Here is a 17408-nt window from a genome sequence, read left to right as displayed (position 1 = left end):
GAACCCAGTGGAGCAAAAGCAGTGTGAACAGTGTGTGTGCTGTTAGGGTGTCTTGTGGGAAGGGGAGGAAGATGCATGAATGAATGGAAATTATAAGTTGTATTGATCAGGGAAGTACATGTGTGTCTGTGTCTGTATGGTGAAGCAGCAGATTGCCATTGTCTGGAGCCTATATCACAATATAACAATAAGAGGATTATCCACCCACCACTCTCTCTCTCTCTCTCTCTCTCTCTCTCTCACACACACACACACACACACACACACACACACACACACACACACACACACACACACACACACACACACACACACACACACACACACTTCTCTCTTTGCATGCTAAAGACAACATGGATCCAAATACCCCCCTTACGTCTAAACACCACCCAGAGAGTGAGAGGGACTCTGGACATCATGCTCACACACATTAGCTGTGGTGTAAAATGGAGCATATTGACTTCTAGTGACAACAGACGCTGCTTAAATCCCCCACTCAGCCCCATTCTACATCAGCTACAACAGACTGAGGCTGGACACTGCCGAGCATTTACTCGGATGTGTGTGTGTGTGTGTGTGTGTGTGTGTGTGTGTGTGTGTGTGTGTGTGTGTGTGTGTGTGTGTGTGTGTGATGGCACTTTGACACCCATCCGCGCGCGCCGTGCGTGTGCTTCGCCGCTCATCGCCTGTGTAGCCACAGGGAAAGGCTTAACGGACCGCATGCAGGCAGGCAGGCAGGCAGGCAGGCAGGCAGGCAGCGACAAACCCGGCTCGTTAAAATCTCTTCTGCAGACCCTCCGCCGGTCGCGCGCATTACTACTACAGCTCCTCGCGGTGCTGCCGACGGACCCCAAAGCGCAGAGTGACACGCGCGCGCTAAAGGTGTGCAGGAGAGGCCACCCGCTCGGTGCAATGGAACCGAACCAAAGCCGTTAAAAGATTCAGACACACACACTCACACGCGCGCACACAGCAGCTGTGAAGAAAGCCAAACGCTGAGGAGGGTCACGGCGACATGGCGAAAACGGGCAAGATCTGAACTTTGGAGGATCCAGTGTGAGGATTATCGTGCAGTCACAGTCTGACCGGCAGGCTACAGCGAGGAGCGGGATCGCAGTTTGCACCAGTGTGTCAAAAGGACAGTCTACGGAATGGCGCGCGGTGACAGTCGCTTGGGGACCTGGCAGGTGCTGCTGACCATCTCAATGGTGATCATCCCCGCGTCCGCGCACGGTAAGCGCACCCTGTGTCCCACCCTGTGCGTGTGTGTAGGCTGTGTGTGCGTGTGCAAGAAAGCGCGCACGTACGTGATTCAAATCACACCTGCACTGACATGATATGGAAAATGACAGATAGACTATAATTGTTAATGTATGCGGCAAGTGCCATCGGAAATTTTGCCCCTGATGGTTAATATTCAATAATCTTTTTTTTGACAGCGCGGAGAGTCTTTAATAGTCTAATAGTCTTTAAGTATAGTAACCTGCTGGGCACTGATAGGCTGATATTGAATTATGTTTTTTGCAGACACAAATATTTGAAATGCATTGATAATCCGTTTTATTTTTGGCATTAATTGGGCTCATTTTTTACACATGAAATTACAGACTGTTATTTCACAAGGCTGTGCTGACAAACCCAATGCATGAGCTGCTATTTTCTGTCTCTGTCGATCATTAATGACACTTGAACCACTGACTGTGGTCTTGGCCCGGCCAATCTCATGTCCATTCACTGTGAGGTAAAGAAAAAAAAAAAAACCTCTCCCTTTTGCAACTATTTAATACAAATGTAAGTGACTTGCTCTAAATGTCATAAGCTCTAGTATTGTCCATCAGTATAAAGAATAAAGATCGGCCTTTGGGTGATCAGAGAGCGACAGAGACATTTGACAGTTCAGCACTGCAGCTGCGACTCGCCGCGGCGGTGCGTGGCCCAGACAAAGGCGGGATTAGGTGCACCGTGGCCAGGCTACAGGAGGCCCATTCACGTCGCTTAAAGGACTGCATTCCTCCAGACGTTCAGAGGAAGCCCGAGACAACCGGGCCCACTCCCCGCCTTCGCCCTCTCATTTACTGTCCGTCCCTTGAGACAGGCAGTGTGGGAACGAAAATCTGACAACCAGTCTCTGCTCCGTCTGTCTGTCTGTCTGTCTGTCTGGCACACACACACAAGCACACACATACAAGCGCGCGCGCGCCGAGAGTAGTGGAAAATAAATGTGTAAAATCTTGGAGATGAAGAAACGAGCGCCGCTGCCGCTGCCCAGCAACAGGGTGGCTCGTGCACGCAGAGGGTCGCCGGGGTTCACGTGGGCACGAGCTGCACAGCTCGCCCCTCCTTTCTGGCCGCATCTCGCGCCCTCAATGTGTAATCAAGCGTTAACACTGTGACATATTGACCGGTAAATACACGCCCGTCTCTCACACTTTAAAGCCCAGGGAGCACGTGGCTGTCGATACGTGACTCATTAGGAGCGACGTATCTGTGGATCTTCATGTCTTATCATAGGCCATCCGCGGAGAATATTAAGAGAGGTATGAGAAGAAGATGTATTTATGTCTCTGTCGTTTAACACAACACAGACAGCGGAACATACAGCCTTAATATTCCTTTCATGTGCTAATAGGGGCTTCTCCGCTGATTACCTCATTGTTCAGGCAAGCTAACTTTAACACATGCTGCAACTCATGCACAGAATTTTGCTTTCATAACAGGCCTGTCATAATAAATGATCATTAAAAAGACTAGAGCTGCAACTTATTTTCATTACTGATCAGATTGCCAGCCTAGATTAATGTACTCCAAACTGATCTTCATTGTTTGGCCTATGAAAACATCCTCAAAGTGCTTGATTGTCAAGTATTTCTTTTGATGTAGGCCCAAAAATCACACATCGCAACTACTGCCTTAAAACTACCCATTTCAGTTCCATAAAAAGCCAATACATCAACTCAGGCATGCACACAAACATACAGAAAAACACATAGCTTGTCCTTTGTAGCCACGTAAAGCAATATGGATTAAATCCAGACTCTTGGGCGCTCTGTCATGTGAGTGTGTGTTTGTGTGTCCGCTGTCTGAGTGAAGGCGTACTGTGAGGTCCATCTGCCCTGTAGCCCCAGAAAGCCCATGATATGTCACAATGGATCAGATCATCAGCAACTCCCAGATTCTTATTGTCTCACACACACACACACACACACACACACACACACACACACACACACACACACACACACACACACACACACACACACACACACACACAGAGGAAGAATACTATTTATAGTTTAGAAAAACTAAAATGCAGGCAGGTAAATGGGTGGATGGGGTCTGTGCATTAACTAGCTGGAGTAAAAATCTAGTTTCTAGTGTAGTTAATGCCCACCAACAGGTTTCTGTGTGTGGATGTGTAGGACTAGTTGCATCTCCATCAAACAACAACTGCGTGCAGGGGTTGCTGGGAATTTGCACTGTAGCCAATCGCAGAGTGACCTCGTGCCCGAGGTGAAGAGCTGAACAGCAGTTAAAGGCGCAAATCACACCGTTTCTGAGACTGAAGTCAAATAGCTGAGCAGGGGCTCGCGCTTTCAATTTGCCCGTCTTGCTCTTGTAATCTCTTCATGTTCTTTTTCTCTTGTAATTGCTGTGAGGCAGCCAGCTGCTAACAAGATGCTGCATCTAAGTCTCGACAGGGAACAAATTGGCAGATTGAACCTTTAAATGAAATTTGAATCAGCTGTAATCAGTTTACACCGGTGAAGCATGTCTATCTCTTTCGCAAACTGTGAAGCATTCGAGTTCATTCCACCTCAGTTTTCCCAGAGATGGAGTTGGCATATCAACACTTACTGACTGGCTGGCTGATTGATTGAAAAACAAGAGAGAGAGAGAGAGCAAACACTGGATTCTCTGTTTCCACTGCAACTCCCTCGCTCCACTCTTCCTTTCAACATGGCACCTCTTTACATCTCACCATGGCAACTGCAGTGTGTGTGTGAGGTGAATCTCATGGTTTCTCAGCCACCGCTAGTCTTCGTGACTCGAGGCACGTTCAGATGGTTTTAGCATTAGCCCTGAATGAAGTGCCAGACGCTGAAAGGAGTGATCTCATCTCACGGTGATTTCAGGGTGGCAGTGGGAGAGAAGCCGTAGAGCCAAGTACTTGGTTGAGTTTGGCCATTTGTGCAGATGTATTAGGCCAGTGGAAAAGTGTGAAAAAGTGGGTTCTTGACATTCAGTCAACTGCAGGAATATTACTTCCAGTGAAAGACAAGCATTCCTAAAATTGTGCAACAGCAGGGTCTGTTTTCTTTCTTTCTCGTCCCCTTTGCTTTTCCCCTAAAGATGCAGTTTGACATATTGACAAATTTGCTTTCTTGTCAGAAAATTGACACCACTCTCGCGTTTCTACAATAAATATGAAGCTATCACCAGCAGCCAGTTAACTTAGCTTAGCAAAAAGACTGGAAACACCTAGGCTGGCTCTGTCCAAACATACCGAAATCCACTTAGCACATCTAAAGTTCAGAAATTAGCTTTAGAGGTGCCGGTAGGTGGATATTGTTAACTTTGGACAGAGTTAGGGGAGCTGTTTCTCCCTCTTCCCAGTCTTTGTGATTAGCTACATACGTGAGCTGGTATAAATCTTCTCTGAACCATTCTGTTTAATGGAAATCTTCCCCAAAATTCAGCCAGACAGGTTAAGTATATTTGGAAATTCTGGGATCTCTACATGTATTTAACAGAGTTCTGTTGGCTTTAACAATGTCTGCCTGCACAGCATGAGTTTGTAAGGACTGGCCCATCGCTGCTCTGCTGCATGCTAATAGGTTTCAGGAGCTCCTGTCCTCTCTTGTTATGTGAGTGTGCATCTTTCTCTGCAGATGGCCAAGTGCAGGAGAAGTGCACGACCATCAGCCTCTAACCTATAGCTCTAAATCCTAATCTAATCCTCACCCAGTCTCGGTCAACAGAGCACATTAGTCAGTCACTCATTGTGTCTAATCCTACATCGGCACGGTCTGATTACACAGCAGTCTTCAGCTTTGTTCTGATTTCTTTGACAATTAATCACTTAGTCCTTAAATGTGAACCATGGCAGCTTTTTTTGCTGAGGCGAACATTTCTGCAAATCAGCTCTCCCGTGAAAACACATGCTGTGCATATTGCACATTGTCTTGTCCACGTCAAATTCATAGTGACTTTACAGTGAAGGATATAGGGACATAACAGTGTTCTCCCTGAAAACCAGCCTGGCACAATCTTAAAGCGTCTCCGCAGAATTCTGTAGGGAACGATTTCAGTTATTCGTGGCTCCTCCTTGGGCCACAATCTTTATCAAACAAAACAGAGTCAGTGCCTTGGGACTGGCTCCAATGCAAAAAAAAAAGGTTATGTGCGTATTCAAGTCTTTGTTCATCATTTTGTCAACTGCATTTTGACAAGATCACAGAAAAGGCCTTTGTTATTGATGCAGTGATATCAGTAAGATGTGTTAAAGGGATAATCAATTGATTTTACTCTTCAAAGTCAGTTTGCTTGAAAACAGCTTTGTGTTGGGTTTGGTTGTGTTGGGTTGCCTCTTTAATGCCTTTTTGTGTCTGACTAACAGGGAGGCATTCACTGGCCAGGCGCCATCATCACCACAACCAATCATCTGTCAACAAGGAGGCGTTGAACACCAGGATGGTGCTCAGTGATGACTCAGCAGAGAGGGACCACCTGATCGGAGCAGGGCTCGGGCTCGGTGCCAAACTCCCGCTCAGCTCCACCAAACATCACCATTCTCAAAAACACGTCCACCTAGACTTCGTCGAGGAGGACCCACCTGTGGGGGAGGAGCTCACTGCCGGAGGAGCGGGTCCAGACCAGCCAGGAAACCCCTTATCTGATGATGTCATCACCGTGGAGTTTCACAGCCCTGCGCCGGATGTTGTGCCCTCTGAAGTTGCTCTAGATTGGGCCAAAGCCCCAAAACCCCAGAAACAAAAAGGGGGAGATCCTACTGCGTGGACGCTTTCTGACTTTTACGACTACCTGTCCCCTGACGACGACCTCTCGGCATTAGATGCGACCCCAGTACCTGAGCCCACCCCTTCACCTCCGGCCGACATGGAGGATGAGAATCCACTCCTGGCTGGTTCTCCTGCTGTTCCTGACAACATGAGGCCTGATGTGGACAGTGGGCCCTCCTTATCAGCTCCTCCAATGCCAGGGCTGGAGAAGGGCGATGGGTTAGGTTTAGGTGGTGCCATGGGGGCTGATGGCTGCAGGCTGGGCTTTGTGCGCTCTGGACCTGGGGTTTGTGTGTCTCAGTGTGACATTGAACCCAATTTCTGCTTCAATGGAGGAGTGTGCACCGTGGTGGCAGGAATGGGAGCCTTCTGCAGGTGAGGAAAACACAAATACATGCAAGTTTACAGATAAACTGCACTGGCAGGTTTGTTGTCCTTGGGTAAATTGTAAGGAGGATTGTAGTCTTCACTTTTTCATTATGTTAAGTCACGTTAGGTAGCATTTACGAGCAGGCGGTGACGTGTAAGAGGAAAGTGGTAGACATGCGTATGTTCAGTATGTGCGAGGCAGCGAGGACGTTTGGGGGGTTTGGCACTAAAACATTCCCCTTTTTAATTTGTCTTGTTGGGATGAGTTCCAGTATGTTCTCTTTACAACACAAAAGAAAAGATTAAGGACACTTCAGACAAGCGTACAGACACTGAAAAGACAGACACGCACATAGATAGAAGGTTGGCTTAACGTGTCATGAGGGTTCGTCAGGATCACAGCAGGGTCGCCAAAGGATTAGCTCAGTTTTCGGGGGCAGGGAGGAAACAGTGTGTGTGTATGTGTGTGTGCGTTCATTGGCTGGTGACAGCTGACGGAGACACACACACACACACACACACACACACACACACACACAGTTCTGCTCACATAGAAAGTCTAAAGAAGATGAATACAGTAAGGTCAGGGAGGGACACACATGTAAATTAACACACACACTCCTCGTGCACACAGACACACACATTCACAGACACATGCGGTGCAACACGCCTTGGTGGCACCATCTGTCCCATCACGCAGCCTCAGTGTAAGCTTAGAGGTAAACTGTTGCTCATCTCACCGTACCTGCTGAGTAAACACTCACACACACGTCCACACACTGGCATGCAGTTGTGCAGGGCAAGACACGAATATGGAAAAGATACACACACACACACACACACACACACACACACATGCACACACACACACATGCACACACACAAATGCACACACGTATCCTGATCCTTTGATCTCATTAAAGGCTAGGCTGCAGGCTGAATCCCTGCTTTGCTGGACAGACCTCAGGACACCATGTCATCAGCTCTGAGTACCACTTTACACCCTTTGCTCTGGCTTACATGCAGTAGCTATAAATGTGGTAAATGGCTATTGCCGTGGGTACACACTCATATAAAACCTCTTGGCTTTTTTTATGCAGCAGGTCAGGAGAGAGGAATGTTGTGCTTAGAACTTTTTTCTGACAGAAATAACAAGCTACATCGATCAAAAATGCCAGTGTTGCTGCTTGGTGTCGCTTTGCATCCAGGTGTAATGTGCAGGACTACATCTGGAACAAAGGCACACGCTGTGATTGGGCGGTCACAGAGTTCCAGGTGATGTGTGTGGTGGTGGGCGTGGCCTCCCTGGTGGTCATCCTCCTCTTCATGATCGTCGTATTCTTTGCCAAGAGGCTGCACCACCTCAAGAATGAGAACAAGCGCCTCCGCAAACGCAGGTGCGCTTGCGTGTGCGTGTGTGTGTGTGTGCGTGTGTGTGTGTGTGTGTGTGTGTGTGTGTGTGTGTGTGTGTGTGTGTGTGTGTGTGTGTGTGAGCGTGGCAAGAAGGTGGGAATGTAAAAATATGTATTGTGAGTTACACAATGTGGTATGTGCTGAGAGAGGTGGCTGTGACTATGTCTGTGTCTACTTCCTGGAAGACTTTACAACCTGACAGCTGATGAATCAAATGATAAAGAAAGTGAGGGAGAGAAGGGAGCTAAATGGAGATGAAGAAGAATGTAGAACAAGCAGTGAACAGCAAGAAAAATCCATCCACTCAAATCAAATTTGATTTTATAGTCACCGGCCACAATGTAGTCTTTAGAGTTGATCCAATTCCCTTTAGTATCCACTAAATTATTTATGTTCTCACACTGTGATGATACATTTTTGTGTGTGATGAATGTGTCCCAGATGATTTAACCCTATTTTCACACTGTGCAGAGCAATGTAGGAAAACCTGGACCTGGAGAGGTACAAATGCACAGAATGCTCATAAAAGACTGCAGATATTCATCACTCAAACCGCTCTCTCTCTTTGCCCTCCTGCAGTAAGTACCGCCCACAGAGCAGCGAGCCACAGACGGACGGCCTCTCAGTTTCCACAACAGCCGACGGCTCGCAGCCAAACGTAAGGAAACTGTGTGACACGCCTCCGCCCGCTCCCCAAGCTCACACTCACAACCTGGCGTACTATGACAACATTATCTGTCAGGTACGCCCTTACTCTCCTCATGTTTACTCTCCCTTTTCTCTCCTTCCATTCATCTTCGTCTTCGAGCCCTGTCCGCTCCATCATCTCCTGCTTTCTGTGACAACCTCCATTTGTTCATGATGTCCTGCCCCACGTCTTCTCTCTCACATAGTGATTTGATTTTTGTATCTGGCTGGCTTTGTCTGTCTTTCTGTCTCTGTGCATTGCCATCTTTCTGTTCTATTTCACAGTACCAACACCCAACTACTAACTTGAGCATCTAGTGTTATGCAACTCACACAACTCCCCCTGGTGCCTTGTGAAATCAGTAACTTCTCATTGGGATTTCCACCTACAGTTGTGAATGTACAGTGTGTGTGTGTTTTAATGATTTTCACACTCAGAGACCATCAACAACCAGCTATACCTGGGAATATAAACCTAGAAACCCTTATAACCACTTCCAGGTAAGCAGAGCGGAAACGTCCACCTCGCCTGCAGCAGTTTCCCTCCCTGCCTCTGCTTTGAACTTACCCACTGTGCAACCGCTAGATGTCAGATTCTGGCTCTCCGTTTTGCTCCAAACCCTCACTTCCACAAACTCTTCCTGCATCTGATCTTGTGTCAGCCGTGTACCACGTGTGCTGTAGGTGAAATGATTAATCGCCTCCTGCAAGGCTTCCTGCAAACAGTTGTTCGGAGGTGTTACGTAGTTGCTGCTGTGTGAATAAATAGCAAGTTCTCACAGTTGCTGCCTCTCTTACCTGCACCTCTGCAGCTTCCTGAGAAGCTCAATGAAGAAAATGAGCCTCCATTTTGTTCTCACTGCTTGCTTTGCTCCTGCCCCTAAAGCTCAGACGGCCATTTTAGGGTCTGTGTGCAGCAAGTTTCTCCTTTACTACCTAGTTATATTCCCAAGGTTGTGCATGTAGTGCTTCTATGAAGTGAATTTTCATTCTGTAGCTGCATGTTTGTGTGTCTGTGATTATGAATGTGTAGGCACTGATGCATTAATTCATATCCATGTTTTTATGGGTGTGTGTCTGTGTGTGTGTGTGTGTGCGTGCGTGCAAGTGAGGTGGAGGGGCTTGTTGCAGGCAGATTTATGTGTGTCCCTGTTTAGTATTCGTCAATCATAATTGCCCACTGGGTTACTAAGGCAATACAATATATAATGCCAATCAATGTCAATAAACAATGGGGAATATTAATAGAGGCAGATGTAAACAGAGATTAACCATAGACAGCAAATCAAGTCTATGAGATTGACAGAACAAAACAAGTATACTGACTTTAAGCCTTCTGAACTTGTTGTTTCTGGAATGAAAGGACGTTTAGCATGTTTTACCCAGCAGTAGCCAGTTTAAAGATCGATGGTGCCCCACTTCCTGCCTGCTGCGCCTACGACCTTCACATGTCTGTGACAAACCAATCAATCGATGGCTTGACCATTTACAAACTGACGCATGCAGCAGATGTACACAGACACAGTAGCTTTGTCAGTCATCCAAACACAGCTCGCTGACTGATAATTGCACGCACTCACCGCATTTAACGCAGATGCACTCTGCAAGCCAAAATGCTGATGTATTTTCAAACTCATTTATTCATTTTCACTCCATTACCCATACTTAGCCGGGCTAAATCAAGTGAGCAAATTGCAACTTGCTCTTTTTAACGTAAGTCATGGTCTCAGAGCTATGCTGGCATTTCAGCTGCAGTGGTTATAGATGAGTTCTGTGACTTCCGGATGCTCTAAATGTCAGATCTCGAGGCTAAAAAGCGCCTGCAGACACGTGGTCTGCTATGCAGTCTTTTAAATGTCAGAGGTCTCGTTGGTATTTTGTTGAGGCAGTCCATACAGTGACCCCCATGAGTTCAAGAATGCTCCTTTCAACATGGAGAATATATTAGAGACTTTTGCTTTGGACAGGTTTTAACTTTTACTGCAGCTTTTGCTTTCCATTCACTTTTAACCAGGTCAAAAATGCTTGAAAATTCAGTATGACCAATGCCCCTTCAATATCCATAACATTTATAGTTCCACTATTATCTTGGGAGGGTGCAGACTCCCATGTGCTTTCTCCAATTTACATGAAGTAGCCAGCCTCTCCTTTTCGCCTTTTGGCTCGGAGCTCAACTGCGCAAGTGCGATGTGCCACAGAAGTTCAAGTGATCCTTCGTGCATGAAGGTTTTCCTGTTAAATGAAAAGAAATGCTACCCCATCCCTTCAAATGACATAAAATACATGTTTGGTGGATAAGAAATTATACAACAACAAATGAAGATGGGAAGCTACTATTCACATGTACAAACACATTTAAAGCTCTGCAGACACACCCAGACATTCAAACTGATGGTTGCAGAACATGTCCTATGTGTCCTTTGGGTCCTGTGTGTGTGTTGATCAATGTGTGTTTTTATACTGTGTGTTAGTGCCAGGAATGTATAAAAAGTCCCACACTCTCCCCACAGGATGAGCCTCAGAAGCAGGAGGACCCAGCAAAGTCCCCACAACCCAAGGAAGAGGGGTCAATGAACATCCTCAACTCTCACTCCCCCAAGCACGAGAACAACCGCCCGACCTCTGTCGCCCACGACTTAGGCCACAGCCCTAACCACACAGAGGAAAACGCTGAGGTAAACACGCTCCAGAACAACCTGGTATAATGTCACCATCTGGCAAAAGTGTGCTGCAGGAGAATCAGACCAAAATATGTAACGTGCACACAAACAACAGCAAATGGTTACAGGCTAACATTGTTTACAGCTTGAGAAGTGCATCCTGTGCATTTTAAACAGTCCAATCAGGCCTAATGTCAAAAGTAAGCACAACGTGAATTTACGGATACAACTTGAGAAGCACAATAGTCCTGTTTACAAGGCTGCCATGCCAATGCTGATCACATAGTGGCGCCGCTGCCTCCTTCCCTTCCTCTATCCGCATCTTACGCTGGACTAAAATCTCTGGCTTGGACCAACTAATGACTGACTTTCCTCTCAACTGATGCCCTGCCTTGGTCTTCTTTGGCCAATGAACTCTCGCTCCTTCATTGTCTCCTCTCCCGTCCTCCCAAAACCCTGCCCTCACCTCTGCCTGCCCCGCCTTACTGTGTCTCTCTGCCCGCATGCATTGGTGTTATCAACAAAAAGTGTCTGAAAACGTAATATTTGCAAAAGAAGTAAGTGGAAATTAAGTGACTCTGTATTTGCGAAATATTCATGTTCGACATTGCTAATAAGTGGATCTGTCTAGATTACATGAGGTCAAAGTAATTGCTTGGAGTTGATATTTGAATCTATATATACCTATATTACACACGCTGTGTCTTGGTTTTCAATGTGATTTATAATACTTTAATGTACTTGAGGTTCTTTTGTACTTTTTTGGGTATACATGGAGGATTATAGTTCACAGTTGTTGGAATAAACCTTTTTAATTTTATCCAGCTTGTCCCTGTGTGTTGCTATGAGCTCTATTTTCCCTCCAGCCTCTCTCTCGCTCTCTTTCTCTGCATGTCCGCTCATGATGAAGCTAACCGCTGCCCAACTGCTCCCATGCTAATAATAACTGAATGCACGGCTGACCCTGCTTTTGTGCTACAGTAGGCTGCTCGCAGATTACGCCACACAAACAATGGTGACTGTGTGCCCCTTCAGCACCACGGACAGCTCTTCAGCAAGAACAGACGCCACAGGAGTAACTCTGTTTTAATTTAGGATTTGCAACATCTGTCTTTATTAATGAGAAACAGACATGAATGCTGAAATATCTGTTCTGAGCTCTCTTTTTTCTTTCCTTTGCAATTTTTTACAAGGCAATATCTTTATGTCACAGTGGAATTTTGAATATGTTCACACACGGTCATTTCTAGTCAAACTCACAATCCCTCTGACTTATTAACTGTGACGTTTTAATTTCTATATTCTTGAATATTTATTGTCTTGTTTTATTTCTCTATGACTAATGCTGATCATTTGTACTCCTTACATCTGTACTCGTTTTCTGTCCTGTATCCATGGATGGATTACTGGATTACCTACCGGGAACAGGCCCAAGGGGGTGACTGTTATCATGTCTTGTCACAGTCCACAGTTTTATGCTGATTTATCCTGACATTAAGATCTGTTGCCCTATTTAAGAACATACAATCAGTATTACATGGTTTCCTGTACGACTGTGTCAGTGAGGGTATGGAGCATGAACAAAAAGCTGATGTTCAGTAACAGTTTTCATCCAACACCAAAGTTACAGTGGCTGTAATGAATATTTTTATAGTAACAACGAATCACATGACTACTTCATAGCCCAGCTGTACTGTTTTATATCTTTTATTGCTGCAGCAGGCAGTTGTTTCCAGTAAAAAACCTCTGAAAGCACCAAAGGTGGCGACAAGCTGGTGAACATTGTGCAGCATTTTGCAGCTAAAGAGCCAGATATTTCCCTCAGGGGTTGTTAGAGAACAAAATCAGAGCAATGGGAGCGTGAATATTGTCAGGTGTCCTGAAACATGGCTCCAAATGAATGCTAATGCTGCTCCACAACTGCTGGATGTGTAGCTAGGCATCATGTCAGTGTTGCATCCACAGCTTGTTTCCACTGCCCCCCAGTGGTGAAGAAATATGTTGCTGCAGATAAAAGATTTTTTGTCTGTGCTTGTGTTTCTTCGAACATTTTTATTTCATAATCCTTGACTCTGTGCCTGTCCCTACATTGTTGCATCCTTCTCTACTTACCATATTTCCACGTCAGGATGGAGTCACTATTGGCCTGGAAGTGCTCCTCCCCAAAGACGCCAAGCTCCACGCAGAGACCAGCTCGCCCCTTCAGTATGACGTCTTCCTCTACAAGCTTGCCAACAACGGAGACTCCGCCTCTCCCAGCCAAGCGCTTCCCACTCACAGCTCCAACTCGTACTCCTCCTCTCATCCTATGACCAAATCACCCAAAACACCCAAGACACCCAAGTCGCCCAAGGTGTCTAAATCACCCAGACACACCAAGGAACACCCACCCAGCAACCGTGAATCTTTGTCCGGGAGGCACTCCTCACCTAGTCGTCACCCCTCACCTGGTCGCCAACCATCACCCGGTCGTCACTCTGCACCTGGGTGCTATTCATCCCCCACCCGCCATCCATCAGCCCACCACTCTCCCTCCCAGTACAAATGCATGCCCACCTCCTCCTCCACCCCACCTCAGTTACGCCGGCCCAGAGGTCGATCACAAGCTCCTGGCTCAGAGCGATCTGGGACTGGGAGAGAGTATCAGTGTGGATACATTCGTCCATCCCCCTCCTCCCCTCACCTCACCCAGCCGCCTCCATCACCATCCAGGATGAAGTGCAGCCCGGTCAGCACTCGCTCCCTGCCACCACTCTCCTGACCAGGCCTCCACCCAGCCCGGCATCCACGCATTCAAACGCACAACATCTGTCATAATCTAATCTATCCAATGGTCTGTCCATCAAGGCTCTAACTCTTTTATTAGTGACTTATAGATCATTTATCCATCCATCTATCATCCATCTTTGCACCCTGCCTCCCCACATGCATACTCAGAGGATGAGCACACCACCTGGTCTTGGTCCATGGGGACAGAAAACTAGAATTGGGATAACTCTGCGTACACCACACTCTATCAGACTCAGACACGAATGCATCGAAATGCACACATAAAACACTGTGTAGTCACTGCAGCCAAGCACACCTTGGTGTAAATAACAACCTCTCAAAGCTCAGGTTGCTGCTCACACAAGCACAAAAAGAACCACTTCATGTGAACATGCTCTCCTAGCATGGTGCCAACGTCAGCGTCTGCTGAGGATGTAAAGGTTTCATAGAGGCTCACTAAATTAGCCTTAGTGTTATCACCAGTTTATATAAATCTTTTGCTATTCAGTGTGTAAGATTATTTCATGTTTTCACAGGCTTTTTTGGTATGTTTTTCATGTTTCTAATCCTCAATAAATAGATGATACAACAATGCGTGCGGTATTGTGTTGTAAAGATGGAGAGAGCTGAGAGGAACAAAGCAAACAAAGACTGAAACAGACAGCAAGGCTAAGAGAAGAGACAAGGATTTTCCTCTGATGTTGCCAAGTTACAAAAATATAAGGGGCTCTACTGCCCCCTTGTGGACACAGCTTCAGGTACATTTCAGGTTGAAAATCATCAGTGGAATGATGTAATAGTAGTAAAGCGCAGACTTAAAATCACATTTTAGCCCCCTTGCTAATTCAATGACCTTTTAAGGTGCCTTTCTGTTTGGGTTCGATCTGTCTGTCTACAGCATGAACTGCAGTTCATGTGTGTCTCCATGCATTGCTCCAAACACTGCTCCACATCACCAGCCATATCTGCTTAAAGTAAGAGTATGTAACGTGTGTGTGTGTGTGTGTGTGTGTGTGTGTGTGTGTGTGTGTGTGTGGCTAAAAGTGACACTTAAAAGAAGAATGTTAAATACATAATTATAGTCCTGAAGTCAGCAAAGTAATATCAAAGTAATGAGTAATATCATCAAAGTTTGCTCACATTCGCTAACATTAGCCACCATTAGCTGCTGGTCAGGGTCGTGCCTCTCATGCAATATAGCTCTTTTTGTACAACATGAATATTTTGTATGGAAATATACAATAATTGAAAGTAAGATCGCTTTAGACAAGCAATTTGATGTATAAATTATTGAGACATATGTCATTTCCTGCTCCCATCTTTGTCTGAATGAGGAAGAAGAGGCAGATCTTGGCAATTCTGGTTAATATCTTTTTTATCGTTCAAGAGAATACTTTTTATATATATATATATATATTTTTTTTATCCAGACTGTTAGAAAGGCCTTTGAAGATTTTGAAAATACCTTCAGAGCAGTGGTGAAATGACCCTCTGGGGCCCTATCATGAAGCCAAACATATAAAACATAAATTTCTACCTTTCATGTTCTGATTTTTTTTTTTCTCAGAGGAGAGCACGTGCGATTTAACGAGCAGACACGTGGTGCAGCAGCAGACAAAATTTGATTCAGCTGGACTTTCAAACGTGACAGCATCAACTGAAATGGACCAAAGAAGTCTGAATTGATTCAGTCAGTATTCATCCAGTTGAGATGCAGAATGGTGAGAATGAGTTATTCCCTTTGAATCCTTTTATACCCTGCAAGTTTCTCCTGCACTTTTCCCTCGTGTTGTTACTGTATTATTTATATTGCGAGGGCCAGTGTTTCTATCCACTTTGGTGTTCAGGATGTGAATCTGCTCATCTCTGCCAACAGGCACTTCTGTTTCTTTGGGTAATTCAAATTAAATATCTAACATAATTCCCACAATGTGACCTCCTCCACGGCGGTGAACAGCTGCAGGCAGCAGTGGCTCAACTGTTTTGTTCTCCATTTTTTTTCCCCGGATGAAACGCACCGTCCTGTCTCAGATGGATCAGGTGAAGGTGAAGTTGTCCTTTCTGCTGTTCTCATTCATCAGAATTAGGCTGCGTTGACATGAAAAGAGTAATTGACAGGCTTTAAAGTGGAGTGTCTGTATCTCTCAGTGACACTCGGCGCCTCTGAAGAGCTGCTCCACCTGCAAGGTGATTGCAGTGTGCTCTCAGTCGTCAGCTCAGCTTTTTTCAGCTGTTGAAGCGTCAAGAAATGCCCCAGCACTTTTTCTACAAGGACACAGAAGAGATCGGTGGTCTTAATAAAGTTTCATTTTGCTCTGAAACCAAAATAATTTCACTCGGAAATATAATTATGCTTTTCTGGAAGTGTGTTTTTATATTAGAGAACATGTAATTCAACATTTTAGTTTTCATGTAGCTGCAATAAAAGACAGACATGCATGACTCTCCTTTAAAGGGCCAGTGTGTCGGATTAATGGCATCCAGCAGTGAGGTTGCAGATCGCAAGCAACTGAATACCCCTCGCCTTCACGGTGACCGTGAAACTAATCAAAGGCGCTCTCTAGGGCCAGTGTTGTAGAAGTGTACTCCTGGGTGTGTCAGTACATTGTGACATCACTGTTGGGATTTTACTGCCCTGATCTCAACAGTCGATCATTCCAGAGGACCAGTGGTTTGAAACAAAAGGTACCATACTCTTTTTGTCTGCTCTGAGACCATCTCTACGTCATACCACACAGCCCAGACAGTGGACAGGCCCGTATGTGATCAAGTGAGCTGAGAGAGCTGAAATCTTTTCCGTCCATGTTCGGTTTTCCTCAGAAATACTGCATCAACGTTTTGAACCATACAGACGCTTTTAAGAGACGTACCCCTTTTTCTACACACTCCCTGTATGTGTGCAGCTTCTGTATGAACCACTGAGCGGCAGCGTTGTCCCACAGTTGGGTGTGCACTGTTCCTGTAGATACAGATAAGACCCGCTGGCACTTTGAAACCGCTGATCTGCATCTTCATTAGCATTCACTCTGTGTCGACTGAGGGAATGTGTGCTGATTCAACATGATGCTGGGATAATTGATATTGTTATCATGTAGATATCTGGATGATCTCTGATGATCTCAGGCATATTTAAAGCTTTGCAGGGGCTGGAGATGAGAGCTGGGATAGTGCACAGGTGTGTGTGCGTTCGTGTGTGTGTGTCAAGGATGGATAATATGTGATTTGCAGTTAATACTGTGCTGGGTTAATGAGATTATATATTAGTGTACTATAGGCGTTCTTGTTGTCTGAGGCTATGTGTGTGTGTGTGTGTGTGTGCGCGCGCGTGTGTGTATGTGCGTGTGAACTACTTGAGTGCATTGCCTGTTGGCAGCTTCATTACTGCCTCTTTAAGTAAGGCTATAAAGAAATTTTGCTGACCCAAAACAGATGTAATTTTCTCTCCCTTGCTCCCACTCTGCCTCCCTTCTGTCTGTGATATACCCACACC

General features: G+C 45.7%; 1 protein-coding gene across 2 annotated transcripts; it reads left to right on the top strand.

The window, feature by feature from the left end:
* Positions 1-647: 647 nt before the first annotated feature.
* On the top strand, positions 648-14512 carry cspg5b (chondroitin sulfate proteoglycan 5b). Of its 2 annotated transcripts, none has more exons than XM_070984315.1 (6): positions 648-1233; positions 5618-6395; positions 7598-7786; positions 8382-8544; positions 11000-11164; positions 13278-14512. In XM_070984315.1, the coding sequence occupies exons 1-6, from the start codon at positions 1152-1154 to the stop codon at positions 13908-13910; spliced, it is 2010 nt and encodes a 669-aa protein (XP_070840416.1). In that variant the 5' UTR covers positions 648-1151; the 3' UTR covers positions 13911-14512. The 2 variants fall into 2 exon arrangements, with proteins under 2 accessions (XP_070840416.1, XP_070840417.1); XM_070984316.1 differs by having other exon boundaries at positions 8382-8460; positions 13278-14509.
* The last annotated feature ends 2896 nt before the right edge of the window (positions 14513-17408 follow it).

This window comes from Chaetodon trifascialis, chromosome 17, assembly GCF_039877785.1.
Source record: "Chaetodon trifascialis isolate fChaTrf1 chromosome 17, fChaTrf1.hap1, whole genome shotgun sequence".
Classification (NCBI taxonomy): Eukaryota; Metazoa; Chordata; class Actinopteri; order Chaetodontiformes; family Chaetodontidae; genus Chaetodon; species Chaetodon trifascialis.
Note: the sequence above shows the minus strand (reverse complement) of the source record. Positions and strands in the feature narration are given on the sequence as shown.